Source organism: Cokeromyces recurvatus, assembly GCF_025118155.1.
Source record: "Cokeromyces recurvatus strain NRRL 2243 chromosome Unknown BX663scaffold_36, whole genome shotgun sequence".
Lineage (NCBI taxonomy): Eukaryota > Fungi > Mucoromycota > Mucoromycetes > Mucorales > Mucoraceae > Cokeromyces > Cokeromyces recurvatus.
The window spans coordinates 118983-132933 of NW_026251422.1; the positions used below are offsets into that span (position 1 = coordinate 118983).

Below are 13951 nucleotides of genomic sequence, written 5' to 3' on the forward strand. Positions count from 1 at the left end.
TTTAATATGACACATCTAAGTGACTTTAGCTTCTTGCGTAAAAAAAAAATACATACATATAAACGCGCATATTATACATATGTACATATAAATTAATTCCTGTCAAATAGAAAGAATGGTGTCATTTGGATATTTGTATATCTGGTATACATATAGAGTATGGACACTGGATAAATTCTCTTGTTTACATCCCAAGAGGTTTCAGCAAGGCGAATTAAAAAGTATAGTTACCTTGCTTGTCCTATTTATGATACCATTTCAGCTATATTATGGTATTTTCAATATTAAATTGGCATATATGTATATATCTTCTTTTTTAATCATTATTTATTTATTTTTATTTTGGTAGATATAACGTCTGTAAAAATAAAATATGAAGAAGGCTTTGCAAATGTCTTAGGTCGTATATTTACAAAGCCAGAAGTAATGTGGACAGAGGCTGATCGAAAATTAGTGATTCCTACAGGTAACAAAATAATGTACAACTATTTTTTTTTTTTATTCATCAGGGTTCATATATGCATATATATTTATTTATATACATTTATGTAATTTTTTTTTTTTGTATAAAAGAGTATAGTTTGTGTATTGGCTTTTCTTTACAGACAGGAACATTAGTGTTATTGCAATGTTTTTGGAACTATCTTGCCAACTCTGTTGCAAAAGCAAGTTTTATGAGCAGTAAAGAATTTATGTTTTATATATGCTGGTAGGAGTTTTCTATAAATTATAGATTTACACCTTTCTTATTTTCGATCTATTCCTTCTCTTTCCATGTCTCTCTCTCTTTTTTTTTTCTGTAGGACTTTTTCTAGCTTTATTATTTTTCCTTTATTACAATATAATTTTTCAAGAGAGATATACGAACCAACTTATAAAGAAATCATTCCTGAAATGGTTTATGGTATTGGTAATGTGTATGCTTTTTTATATATGTATAAGGTAAAATAACTTACTAAGAAAGAAAAAACCCCCTCCCCCCCACTCCCTTATACATATAGAGTTATTCATAGTGGCATGCCTTGGTGTTGTATCTCATTTCCGTTTCAAGAAACTCTTGAGTAGCTCTCGTGATACAGTGAATGGAAGATCAATTACTCAAAAGATTCGATACTTTCAAGATGTAAATAAAGTTCTATCCACTGTTTTATTTGGACATGGGATTTTATTAACGATCTTGAGTTGTGATGGATTAACGACGAGAAAAACATTGAATGCGCATAAATTCTCTGCCGATTTTTTTATTTGTAATAGTAAAGTAAAATTATTCACTCGAAAGCAAGCTTCTGTTTACTTATTAATTCTACTCATTTATATATATACATACATACATATGTATGTATGTATTTAGTTAATATGTGTGCTGTCATTACTTGGCTTTGTATGATTCTTATTTTTCATCCTAAGCATACATCGGGTCATGATACGATAAATGAAAATGATCGTAATCCATTTGCGGATGGTGGTAAACAGCAAGTTCAAAATGTGAGTGGTATTAGTAGTACAAATACATATGCACATCATGCTTCCACCTTCATTCTTGGTGTTTCACGGGAATCGAGTGAATACACCTACAAGGATATCACATACACGCAACACCCTTTATCTAAATCCTGGATTGCACCTGAAGAGGATAGCGTACGTAACGATAGTGCCTTCCAGTTTGGCCCTCTTCCTATACCACCTTCAGATGAATTCATCTATGGCTCCAAAATGAATTCAACTATTTCAGCTGCACCCTCTATGAGTACTTTAGTTTCCTCTCAACAACTCATGACACATCATGGCAGTCAAGGTAAGAACAGTCGACGGTCGACGAAGGCATCTATCTTTAATAATGACACAGATTACTTTAAAGCCAATTATCAAATTCTGGATGACAAGAAGACCTCAGCTACTATCTTTCACCAACCACGTTGTGAAGAATTAGAAATGAATGATTTAGACATGAAAAGAAAACTACAATTGCACTCTTCCTCTAAAAAGGGTTTCCATCATTTAGAACAAGTTGACACGACTTATGTTCCTCCACCTTTATCTCCTGCTAGAAAGAGTCGTGATATTCATCATCATGGGGTAGTCGCTTCAGATCGTCGTCGTTATATGCATTTTATGAATGTTGAAGCCTGTGAAGAAGATATGGATGAATTTGGTATCAACAAGAGAAAGCAATCAACTAAAGACGATATAACTGTCATTCATTTTCAAGAAGAACCAAATGAATTTAAACACTTTAAGCAACAACAACATCAGTCTTATATACCTTCTTTTAATCCTAATCCTAATAATTTACAAATTGATATTGAGGCTACAAAGAAATATCCTTTAGCGCACTCTTCTTTATTAATCAAGTCAGCAACCACTTTTGATAAGACTCGTCATTCAATTAAAAATGACAAAGCTAATAGTAGTAATAGTAGTGATAGTAATAGTAGTAGTAGTAGTAGTAGTAGTAGTAACAATAATTATCATACACCACCACCACCACCAACGACATCTTTTTTTAATATTCCTACAGCATCTTTCCATCCTCCAAACTAATGAATTTATTTTAATTATGTAATAAAACAATAAAATATAAAATGTTACTCTTTTATTCAAACACTCGTAGTAAGTGAATTATTTTGCTCTCACGTAAAAGCGTATATCATAGCCTATTTCTATCAAGATAATCATTTTTACAAAAAAAAATGTATATACACAAATAAGAAAGGCTTGAAGATGTCATGTAATTCTAACTTTATCTTTCATCTTGTAATTGTTTAGCTTAAATCATTTAATAGATGGCTAATAGCATTTATCTTCAGAAATATTAAGGTAAATTATTCGAAGATGCTATTTATACATTTTATGCGTTTCAAAAAAAAAAAAAAAAAAAAAAAAACGATTTGATAGCCGAGATTAAATATTATTTATTCCCCGATTACTGATGTGACTCTTAGGTATGACTAATTTCCCTAAAAAAAAAAAAAAAAAAAAAAAAAAAAAAAAAAAAAAAACATACATTAGCCTTTGACTGCATTTCTTTCTTCCTTTCTCTCTCTCTCTCTCTCTCTCTTTCTCTTTCCACGAGGAAAGCAAAATATAAAAACAACCATGGCCGATCTTTCTACAACCATCGCTGGAGTTAAACTTCCCAACCTTCTCTTTAATGCTTCAGGTGTTTGCTGTCAAACAAAGGAAGATTTACAAAAGATGGTTGATAGTGAATCAGGTTCGTTAATCACCAAATCGGCTACGTTTGAGAGACGAGAGGGCAACCCATCTCCTCGTTATGTACCATTATCGAACGGTAGTATTAACTCTATGGGTCTTCCTAATGAGGGCTATGCCTATTACCTTGATTATGCTAAAAACTATGACTATCAAAGCAACAAACCTCTCTTTGTCTCCCTCTCTGGTCTTTCTCTTGAAGATAATGTCAAGATGATTGAAGCCTTTAAGGCTGCCAACTTACCTTGTGTTCTTGAAATCAATTATTCATGTCCTAACGTTCCTGGTAAGCCTCAATTGGGTTATGATTTTGAAGGTATGGATCATTCATTAAGTGTCTTGGCCCCTTTAATCGAGGGACCCTTTGGTATCAAGTTGCCTCCTTACTTTGATATTGCTCATTTTGATATTGCGGCTTCCATTTTTAACAAGTATGATAATTTGGCATTTGTGACTTGTGTGAATTCAGTGGGTAATGGCCTGGCCATTGATATCGACACTGAACAAGTCATGATTAAACCCAAGGATGGCTTTGGTGGGTTAGGTGGATTCATGATCTTGAACACAGCATTAGCTAATGTCAATGCCTTTTATCGTCGTCTGAAAAATAAACAGGTCATTGGTGTAGGAGGTGTTACGTCTGGTAAGGAGGCCTTCCTTCATGTTTTGGCTGGTGCAAGTGCTGTTCAAATCGGTACTACCTTGAGAGAGGAAGGTCCTGGTGTCTTTGCTCGTATCAAGAAAGAGTTAAGTGATATCATGATTGCCAAGGGATACAAATCGCTTGATGATTTCCGTGGCAAGGTCAAAACTTTGTAAATAATAACAATAATAAATCTGTATTTATTTCTTAGTAAATGCGGTCATTTAATTTATGCAGAATAATGTTAAGAAGCAAATAATAGCAATTAAAAAAAAAAAAAAAAAAAAAAAAAAAAAAAAAAAAAGGTCTCCTAATATTATTATGCACTTATCTACTGTAAAATTCCTCTTCTTTTTATTTATATAAATTTGTATATATTTATTCATATATCTATTATTATTATTTTCTCTTTTTTTTTTCTTCTTTATCTTTAAAAGAATTTCAACTAGAAACATGAATAGTCAAATTAAAGATGAATCAACAGCATCTAAACCACCATCATTACCACCCATTCACCATTTGCCACCAAGAAAAAGACTTTCCTTAGAAAAGAATAAAAATCCTCTTAACGTTATCTCTAATAAAGTGAACGATGAATATAAAGAAAAAGTGCAACCATTAAAAAAGACCTATAGTAAAACAGCAGTAGCATCTATCATTGCCAATCAAAATAAAGTACAACAAAAGACTATCTCTAACAATAATGGGAATCCATTATTATGGAATAATATGAACATGAAAGATGTAAAGTATTGTATGTATAAATTTATCAAAAAGAAAAAAAAAAAAAAGAAGAATTTGGGAGGAGAGGAGGGGGGTTTTTTTTTTCTCTCTCTCTCTCTCTCTCCCTTCTGTCCTTTTTTTCTCCTCATTTAAACTTGGTATTACTCAGAAACTAATACATTTTCCCTTTTTGCCCTGCCCTTTCCTTCCCTCCCCCCCCTTCTTTTTTTTTTAATGATAGATATCCGAGGATACAATTATTGATTCATTTAAAGAAGCTTGGTTTAAGAATCATACAAATGATAAAATAGTTGTTGAAAAAAAGGTAGAATATGGCGCGTATAATAGATAGAATAGCATAGACTCATTCTATCTTTCACTATTATTATTTAGAAAGAGCGTACTTCTTCTATTTCCGCTACTACTACTACGATTATAGCAAAGAAAAAGGAGCATAAAATTAGCAGTAAACAAACTAATAGTAACTTTGATAGTAAACTGTATTGCATTTGTCGACAACCTTATGATGCACGTCGATTTATGATTGCTTGTGATCGTTGTGATGATTGGTTTCATGGAGAATGTATGGGTATAAATGAAAAAGAAAGTGAATTTATTGATCTTTATTTTTGCAAAGCGTGTTCAGATGGTAATTCTCTACCACTACTACCCCCAAAAAAAAATCTCCCTTTATGTATGTGTATAAATGTCACTCATCTATTTAATAAATAATAGTGATTGGGAAAAAAACGTCTTGGAAACCAAAATGTTCAAATCCAGCATGTTATAAAGCAGCAAGAATTGGATCTAATCTATTAGGTTATCTTTCTAAATACTGTTCAGATTCATGCGGTTTGCAGGTTGCACGAGCACGTTTAGAATTGGTTGAAATCAAACGGCGACAAAATAATACAACGAATAGCAGCAGCAGTCCTACGCAGAAGAATAAATCAATCATTGAATTGGCATTAGCAAAACAGAGACAGTCTTATATAAATTCAATGGCAGACAAAGAAGATCGACAAAGACTTGAAGAAATAAAACAAGAAAAAAGATTAATACAGGATTCAATATCAATTATCCAAGAAAGATATCAATTACTAGAACAAACTTTATTAGTCGTAGATAATAATAATAGTGACAGTAGTAGTAGTAGTATCTGTGGGTTTGATTCTAGATTAATATATGATACTGAAGAAAATAAAAAGGTTTGTCAACGTCATGCTTGTCTTCAACATTATAAATGGAAAGAATTATTTCCTGTTAAATTTGAACAAGAAAAACAAGAAGAATATAAAAGATTATTCAAATTAGAAAAAGAACAAAATCAGATAAAATCAAGAATGAAAAAAAGGCGTAGTGAAAAAGAGATTATGAAGAATTTAGGAAATATGACATATTTATACTAAGCATCTTGTTGTTGCCAGGGGCAGATATCAGTAGTAGTAGCAGTAGTAGTAGTAGTAGTAGTAGTAGTAGACCAGTCCTTAAAATATATATGAAACCGTCTATATATATTTAAAAATCAGCAGTAGCACTTATTAAAAAAAAATGGCATTTATAAATATAAACATGTTAAGCAAACTATATTAATTTTTTTTCATTATATTCATTTTTTTTTTTTTTTTTTACTTTATGAATAAAACGGAAATAATAAAAAAAAAGGGATAACGAAAATGAATAGCCGCTTTCTGTTTGTTTTTTTATCATTTCTAATTTTCATAAATAGTCTCTTTGCCTACAAGATACAAAAAAGGGATTATGAAAATAGACAGTATTTTACTCTTCATACAATTCGACCTAATGATATCAAAACTGCAAAACAAGTTGCAAGCCAATTAAATGCGACCTTTGAAGGTCAAGTTGGTGAACTAAGTCATTATTATTGGATTAGTATACCCGCCTCGATAGATACCCATCAAGATTTAGTAAACCGCTTTGTTAATCTTCAAAAGAAGAGAAATCATCCTTCATGGTTAGTTGATCAGATAGAGCCTCAGATACCTAAAAGGCGTTTATTTAAACGTGCTCCACCACCACCATTACCTGTTATTGAAAATGAAGAAGAAGAATATAAATTGAATGGTGGAAACTTTACTGTACCTTCTTTAGATGACATTAACGGATTTGAAAAAATGAAGGAACTATTTCAAATTAAAGATCCCGGCTTTGATCGACAATGGCATCTGGTAATGTGTTTAAGGAATCAATATAATTGTTTGTATTCTTATTATTGTTTGTTAGATTAATACTCAGGAGCGTGGACATGACTTGAATGTGACTGGTGTATGGAGTCAGGGCATAACTGGGAAAGAGGTTGTAGTCGCTATACTAGATGATGGTTTAGATATGAACCATGAAGACCTCAAAGATAATTATGTAACGTACCTTTATTATTACTGTAAATGAATAGCTCTATACTTACGCATATATATATATATTTGTAAACAATCAAACAAAAAAAAAAAAAAAAAAAAAAAAAAAAAAAAAAAAAAAGTTTGCAGAAGGTTCATACGATTTTAATGATCATGTCCCGGATCCAAAGCCTAGGTTAGTAGACGATACTCATGGTACAAGATGTGCAGGTGAAATTGCAGCTGTAAAAAATAATGTATGTGGTATAGGTGTAGCCTATGAGGCAAAAGTATCTGGGATTCGAATATTATCAGGAGAAATTACAGAAGCAGATGAAGCAACAGCCTTAAATTATGAATATCAAAGGAATCACATCTATTCGTGTTCTTGGGGTCCATCTGATTTAGGTGAAGTAGCAGAGGCACCACGTGGGATCGTTTTAGATGCTATTAAGAATGGTATTCAGAATGGCAGAAATGGTTCAGGGTCAATCTACGTTTTTGCTTCTGGTAATGGTGGAGTACATGAAGATAATTGTAACTTTGATGGCTATACAAACAGTCTTTATACGATCACGGTAGGTGCGATTGATAGAATGGGCAATCATCCTTATTATTCTGAAAAATGTGCAGCTCAGTTGGTGGTGACTTATTCAAGTGGAAGTGGTGGATACATTTATACAACAGATATTGGTGAAAATAAATGTTCTGATCGACATGGTGGCACCTCTGCAGCTGCTCCCTTGGCTGCAGGTGTCTTTGCTCTCGTTCTCTCTGTTCGCCCTGATCTAACATGGCGTGATATGCAGCATCTATGCATACAATCGGCTATTCCTATTTCTTTAGATGACGATGATTGGACAAGATTACCTTCTGGTCGGATGTTTAATCATAAATATGGATATGGTGTATTAGATGCATACAGAATAGTGGAGTTGGCTAAAACTTTTAAATCAGTTCAACCTCAAACAAAGGTAGAGGTGAAATCACCATCCAGTACAAGTAAACAGGATATCCCTGACTTGACCCCCTCTCGAGATAACAAAATTGACAAACATAATGCATTCACCAGCACCCTGATGGTAACACAAGATAGACTGGACAAAGCAGGTCTCCTTCGTCTTGAGCATGTTACAGTGACGGTGAACATTGAACATCAACAACGTGGTGATTTAGAAATCTTGTTGGAAAGTCCTCATGGCATATCCAGTCAATTAGCTTCCCCTCGACCCCGTGATAAAAGCAGTGATGGCTTGATTGATTGGACATTTATGACAGTTAAACATTGGGAAGAAGATCCTGTTGGTAATTGGACACTTCGTATTGTAGATGGTAAAAACCCTAATAGTCGTGGTCAATTCATTAATTGGAAGCTAACCCTTTGGGGTGAAGTTATGGAGGGCTTCCAATTCGATGAAACAGACCACTATAGCCATAATGATGATGAGCCTATTATGGATAGTAGTAGTGGTATTGATGATGTTGATTCAAAAATAAGTCCATCATTGATAATAATAACACGAATGTCACAACAAATCAATCAGTTCTAGATGAAGGAAATGAACAATCTTCAGAGAGCCAATTACCAGAAAAGACACGTACAGCATCTTATACAATTTATGGACTTATAGCTGTATTTGCTCTTGCAAGTATTGCCAGCACAGCATTTATTATAAGAAAATATATGATGAATGGAAATGGATTACGTTATACGGCTCCTACTGAAGAAGATACACTTGAATTTGATAATTTATTAAGTCATCCAAATCAAGAAGATAGTGATGAGAATGTATTTGTTGACAATGACAGTGATGATGATATTGACGTCTTTGAAATTGATGATAGTTCTTTTTAGATAAACCTGTTAAAAATTCTGTACCTGAATATAATAATAAAAAAAGTTCAATTATATGTAAAACAAGTATAAAATTGAAGCAATTGTATATAAATAAATGTAAACTTTAAAATTATCAACACAGCGAGAGAGAGAAAAAAAAAGAAAAAGAAAAGTAAATAAATGACATGATTTTATTTGATTTTTGATTTCTCTAATCTATGAACACGAAGATGTCGACGCATATTACTCTGTACACTAAATTGTCTACCACAACCTTCTTCTTGACAAATAAATGGTTTTTCACCTGTATGTGAATAAGTGTGAATTTTAAGTGAAGAAGGACGATTAAAGGCCTTGGTACAAAAGGGGCAATAATATCTTCCAGTTTGCTCATCCCTGGTGATAATCATATTTTCATGATTTATTGTAGTTTCGTTTACTTGATTTTGAGTGATTTCATTATTTTTAGAATTCCGTTTCTTTTTTATAGTTATCGTTGTTGTTGCTGCTGCTGCTGCTGCTGCTGCTGCTTTCATATTTATATCATCATTAGTAATCCTATTATTCTCTTTATTAATATTTAATGCATCTAGTAATAGTTTTTGTTGTGAAGAAGAAGGTTGCTGCTGCTGATTATCATTGGATGCTATATCTTTATCAATAGCTGCTAGTGAATGTTCATCAATATGAGGCAATAGTAATAAATTATTATAAAAGTCAGTTGAAGGAGCAGCAGTAATTGCAGATGCAGAACGTCTATGAGTTTGATGATGAAGTTTATTTGAAGAAGAAGAAATTGGAGGTAGTATCATGCTATTAGTAAGTGAAACAGATCTAGTATGACTCGCACCTGGCGGCCTTCTAGTAGTAGTAGTAGTAGTAGTAGTAGTAGTAGTAGTAGTTGCCGTCATCCAAGTAGTATGATTTTTACAGGGTATAAAAGATGTAGTAGGGGCAGTTAAAGAAAGTTGTTGAAGTTCAGAAGGAAGATTACTTATATTTGTATTTAATTTAGTATTGAATATATGAATTGACTCTTGTTTCTTTAAAGACTTGTTTGATGAATAATTATCATTTAATAAAAATTGTATTGAAGGTAATTTAGGCTTTTTCGACTCTTCGGTCATTTTATACAAATATATAAAAAAAGAAAAGAAAGAAATATATTATATGTGTTTGCTATAAAAGCTAAACTACTTTATAAAATCGGAGTTTGTGTAAAATAAGAGGGGTAAAATATATTTGTACAAAAAATGACTGCAAAAAAAAAGAAAAAATCCTTTTTTTTTCTCCTTTTAATCCTTTCTGTTATTATGAACTCCCCCCCCTTTATATATTATTTGTAGAAAGAAAAGAACTCGACATATCTGTAAGCTTTAGTTGATGTCGATCGTTTTTTTTTTTTCATGTTAAAATTAAATAGTTTGATTTCTTTCATTTTTACACTTGTTTTATAATAATTACAAGGAGGCCCCTTACTTTCTTAATTTATATTGAATTACTTTAAAAGGATGCTTAATAAACAAATTGTCGGATATGATAGATAGGACTGATATTATCTCTCTCCCTTATCGTTATTAAAGACAATTTTTTTTTTTTTTTTAGTATATTAAAATAATTCCTTAATATTCATACACTTTGAATTAATTAAAATGCTTTTATGAAAACCTCCCTTCCTTCCTCTTCTCCTCCTTAAAATATCTTTTTGTATCCAATAAAAATTAGTAACAGAATTTATGTGAAACTAAACTAAAAAAAAAAATTTTTTTTGATCTGAAACATATAAATAGCGCTCGGCCTTTATATGCATGCAATAATAATTAAAAGGAATGGGGAGGGGAGCTATTCGACATATTTCCTTAAGAATACTTGTTTTATACATGAAGCTTGTCGATGAACAAACACCTAATTCATGCGAAACTGTGTACTAAAAGATAACTACATTGTCATTTTTACACTTACAAAAAGGGGGTTTTCTAAATAAAATATGGAATGAATTCTTCCAAGATATACATAAAAAAGAAGAGAAAAAGAAATCATCTTCAAAGAATAAGAGGCACACCCCCCTTTTTTTTCGATCTTATTATATGGAAAGGTGTGACAGTTTGGAAAGCGATTTTCCTATGAATATAACTCAAAGTTTGTTATGAGTTACCCTTCCCTTTTCTTCTTTTTCTGAAACATGTATATGTTTTTTTTTTTGTGAAGATCTTTTTATTGCAGACCTAGAAAATAGATTTGAAGAATATCCTATAATCAGTGTTATACATTGTATCAAATGTATGATCTTACAGTCTTGTACAAAAATTAAGTATACAAGAAGAGGTTAAACAAGAAACTAAAAAAAAAATAAAATAAAACAATTAATAGAAATAGTAATCTATGAACACTCTCCCCCCTTCATACTCAAAATTTCATTTTGAGAAAGAGCTGAGAGAGCTTTGATAATAGCATTTAGGTGCACTTTAGCGGCGAGCATCTCTTTGGTCTTGTCATAATAGTACTTTGTGGAGACTGCTACTTGGAGGTGTCAGGGGAGGGGGACTAATGCCACTTTTAGTGATGATGCGTAGATCAAGTTACAACGCCTTACATTCGTTAGAGATTGTATCGTCCCTATGAGTGGTATATATTCAAGTAGTTATCCATTTATTATAGTGTACTATTTTATTTCATTTTATTTAAGGCTTACCATTGGAGGAATACGTTCAATTTGAGTTGACTTTGTCCAGTTTAGCAATAACGAAGAAGATAATAAGCCAATAGAAGTAGAATATAACCTGCCGCTTAGAATCAATAGACAAAATAAAAGAAGATTTAAACCGATAATAAAGGATGTCGACGTAAGAAAGAAGAAGTCGAAGTTACGCATTGTTTGTGGAAATAGAAAACCGTTGGCATAATTTAGTTGACAACATGAAGACAACACTCGTGCGTTATTAATATAATCATGATTTTCTTTGTTTTCACAAAAAAAAAAAAAAAAAAAAAAAAAAAAAAAAAAAAAACCGTACTTGTTAACATAAATACTGATTTTAAAATAAAGATAACCAATAAAAACTTGAACATATTCTTTGTTTAATACTCTCTAGCTCATACTCTTTCGTACCTAAAGAAGCCAAGAAATGACAGCTTTGTAACTATATTTGACATTCATATATTCTCTTAAATAAAGAAACTCCCAAGTTGTGATATTTGTGAGTTGGGTGTTGCCGCAGATATATCAATTACTGAGTTTTTGCTTAAACCATGGATCATTACTTGATAAAAAAAAAAAACTGGGCGCATTTTGTTATGTTCTCGTTATTGTTACTGTACAAAGGGTCGTAACAATATTATGAATACCAGAATGCTTTTAACCGACTGTAAAAAAAAAATTAAGAGGCCATGTAATATAATATTATGAGCGTTGAGAATGCACTAGTTCCTTATCGTTATAGATAATTTATACACCAATAAAGAGAGTTATTTTTATCGATAATGATTTAGACACATAGTACATACTCAAGGCATTACATAATATTATGGTGTGCCAAGTTAATATTACATAATATTTAAAAAAAAAATATTGCAACGAACTGACAAAACACCAAAAACAACCTATCAATTTTCCAATTGACGGCAGAAATACAGTATATTTAAACATTATTAGTTGACTAATAAACTCCTTCTTTTTTATTTTACAATTAACAAAAATACATTTAGAGAAACTTCTTACTGTGAATAAATAACCTTAAAAAAGTAGTCGATAATAAAAAAAAAACCGGCTTTTTTTTTTATTGATTATATTACAAATATAATTGAAAATATATAATATATATTTTTATACAAAGAGTCTAAACAAGTACACATATTTATATTAAAACATATGAGGATGATAGTAGGGATGAGGAATAAAGCCATTGTTTCCAAAAGAGGCCATTGGATAAGAATTCATGGGTAAAGGTGGTCCCATGGCTTGTGACCCTAACATATAATATGGGAGTTGTTGTTGTTGCTGCTGCTGATGATGATGATAGTGTGGTATCATATATGGATTTTGTTGTTGTTGTTGTTGCTGATAGGGTGGTATCATGTATGGATTTTGTTGTTGCATGATGAATGGATTCATATCATTAAATGGCATCATTTGTGGATACGTTTGTGTCAAGCCAGGCATATGTGGATGATAGGGTGATGCATCCATCATAAATGGATGAGGTGGAAGTGGTGGTGGTGGTGCTAGAGGTAATTGTGTAGGCAGTAGCATATGTGGTGGAAGTGGCGGTAACTGCATAACAGGATCATAATCCGTTGAGTGTGGGTAATAATATCCTATCGTTTGTTGAGGAATTTGTGGCACCAATGCATTCGTAGTTGTAGTAATAGCAGCTGGTTGTTGTTGCTCAGCAATTTCGGTTATTTGACCTTGATTATTGTTACGTCCATGATGATCCTTCCAATATTGATATCCTAAAGCTAAAGCTCCTGCTAGTCCTGCATTTCGCAAAAAATGATGATTTTTATCAGGATGCTCTTCATCATAACGATTTAGTAAAGCGTCCGCTCCAGCAAAAGCCATTGCATTTGTTATCCAATCCCAAGATCCAGAACCAAATATATTATTAGTATTATTATTGTTGTTGTTGTTTACAGCCTGGTTTGCAGTATGATTTTTTAAGAATCCACTAACAATATGGTTCATAGTTCTTTTTTTTAGTTATTTATTTAAAATATATAAATATATGTATAATAGTGAAAGAAAAAGAAAAGAATTTAATAGTAATAATAATAAAAATAAAAAGGGCTGAATCTAGTCATTGTATCTCACTTACTAAAAATAATCATGGAAACAAACATTGGATTTTCGGACTAAATTTGGGCGAAAAAAAAAATTGAGTTTTATTAATTGATAATAAAAACCTAATTGAGCATAAGTCAGGTTTATATACCAAAATTTGCCTGGGTCAGTAATTCACAATGTATAGAATACAAAAAAAAATCTTATAAACTTAAGGAATAAATGTAAAAAGGGAAAAATTATAGTGTATATGTATCTTATTTAATGTTTTTGAATCCAATAAATAAAAAAAGAGAACCTATAAATAATGCTGGCAATAAAGATTAGAGCTCGAAATGCATATTATGCTATATCAAATCTACAAATTTGTAATGTTTGCTAGAGAAGGATCTAACGAGTTT

At 31.7% G+C, this 13951-nt stretch overlaps 6 protein-coding genes across 6 annotated transcripts; 4 read left to right on the forward strand and 2 right to left on the reverse strand.

Annotated features, from left to right (window-relative positions):
* Window positions 1–6: 6 nt before the first annotated feature.
* On the forward strand, window positions 7–2541 carry BX663DRAFT_555522 (uncharacterized protein; the record flags this gene model as incomplete). The annotated part of the gene is made up of 7 exons (XM_051531636.1): window positions 7–37; window positions 159–221; window positions 350–466; window positions 574–709; window positions 804–910; window positions 1002–1253; window positions 1352–2541. The coding sequence occupies 7 exons, from the start codon at window positions 7–9 to the stop codon at window positions 2539–2541; spliced, it is 1896 nt and encodes a 631-aa protein (XP_051378786.1).
* Window positions 2542–3019: 478 nt separating this feature from the next.
* On the forward strand, window positions 3020–4160 carry BX663DRAFT_523534 (Dihydroorotate dehydrogenase). Its single transcript, XM_051529530.1, has one exon. The coding sequence runs from the start codon at window positions 3097–3099 to the stop codon at window positions 4030–4032; it is 936 nt and encodes a 311-aa protein (XP_051378787.1). The 5' UTR covers window positions 3020–3096; the 3' UTR covers window positions 4033–4160.
* On the forward strand, window positions 4149–6058 carry BX663DRAFT_523535 (uncharacterized protein). Its single transcript, XM_051529531.1, has 4 exons — window positions 4149–4600; window positions 4821–4904; window positions 4973–5228; window positions 5315–6058. Exons 1-4 carry the CDS (start codon window positions 4310–4312, stop codon window positions 5986–5988), a joined length of 1305 nt encoding a protein of 434 aa, XP_051378788.1. The 5' UTR covers window positions 4149–4309; the 3' UTR covers window positions 5989–6058.
* A 197-nt stretch (window positions 6059–6255) lies between these two features.
* On the forward strand, window positions 6256–8483 carry BX663DRAFT_442387 (peptidase S8/S53 domain-containing protein; the record flags this gene model as incomplete). Its single annotated transcript, XM_051523510.1, has 3 exons — window positions 6256–6768; window positions 6824–6958; window positions 7077–8483. 3 exons carry the CDS (start codon window positions 6256–6258, stop codon window positions 8481–8483), a joined length of 2055 nt encoding a protein of 684 aa, XP_051378789.1.
* A 456-nt stretch (window positions 8484–8939) lies between these two features.
* BX663DRAFT_523537 (uncharacterized protein) lies at window positions 8940–9975 on the reverse strand. The gene has a single exon (XM_051529532.1). The coding sequence runs from the start codon at window positions 9895–9897 to the stop codon at window positions 8962–8964; it is 936 nt and encodes a 311-aa protein (XP_051378790.1). The 5' UTR covers window positions 9898–9975; the 3' UTR covers window positions 8940–8961.
* Window positions 9976–12480: 2505 nt separating this feature from the next.
* On the reverse strand, window positions 12481–13516 carry BX663DRAFT_523541 (uncharacterized protein). The gene has a single exon (XM_051529533.1). The coding sequence runs from the start codon at window positions 13452–13454 to the stop codon at window positions 12630–12632; it is 825 nt and encodes a 274-aa protein (XP_051378791.1). The 5' UTR covers window positions 13455–13516; the 3' UTR covers window positions 12481–12629.
* Between the last annotated feature and the right edge of the window lie 435 nt (window positions 13517–13951).

Excerpts from the sequence above, each read along its gene's own strand:
- BX663DRAFT_523534 (XM_051529530.1), top strand. The coding sequence starts at position 3,097 with ATGGCCGATCTTTCTACAACCATCGCTGGAGTTAAACTTCCCAACCTT.
- BX663DRAFT_523535 (XM_051529531.1), top strand. The coding sequence starts at position 4,310 with ATGAATAGTCAAATTAAAGATGAATCAACAGCATCTAAACCACCATCA. Across the intron at positions 4,601-4,820 it reads ATAATATGAACATGAAAGAT|ATATCCGAGGATACAATTAT; the intron begins GTAAAGTATTGT and ends TTTTAATGATAG. Across the intron at positions 5,229-5,314 it reads TTGCAAAGCGTGTTCAGATG|TGATTGGGAAAAAAACGTCT; the intron begins GTAATTCTCTAC and ends AATAAATAATAG.
- BX663DRAFT_523537 (XM_051529532.1), bottom strand. The coding sequence starts at position 9,897 with ATGACCGAAGAGTCGAAAAAGCCTAAATTACCTTCAATACAATTTTTA.
- BX663DRAFT_523541 (XM_051529533.1), bottom strand. The coding sequence starts at position 13,454 with ATGAACCATATTGTTAGTGGATTCTTAAAAAATCATACTGCAAACCAG.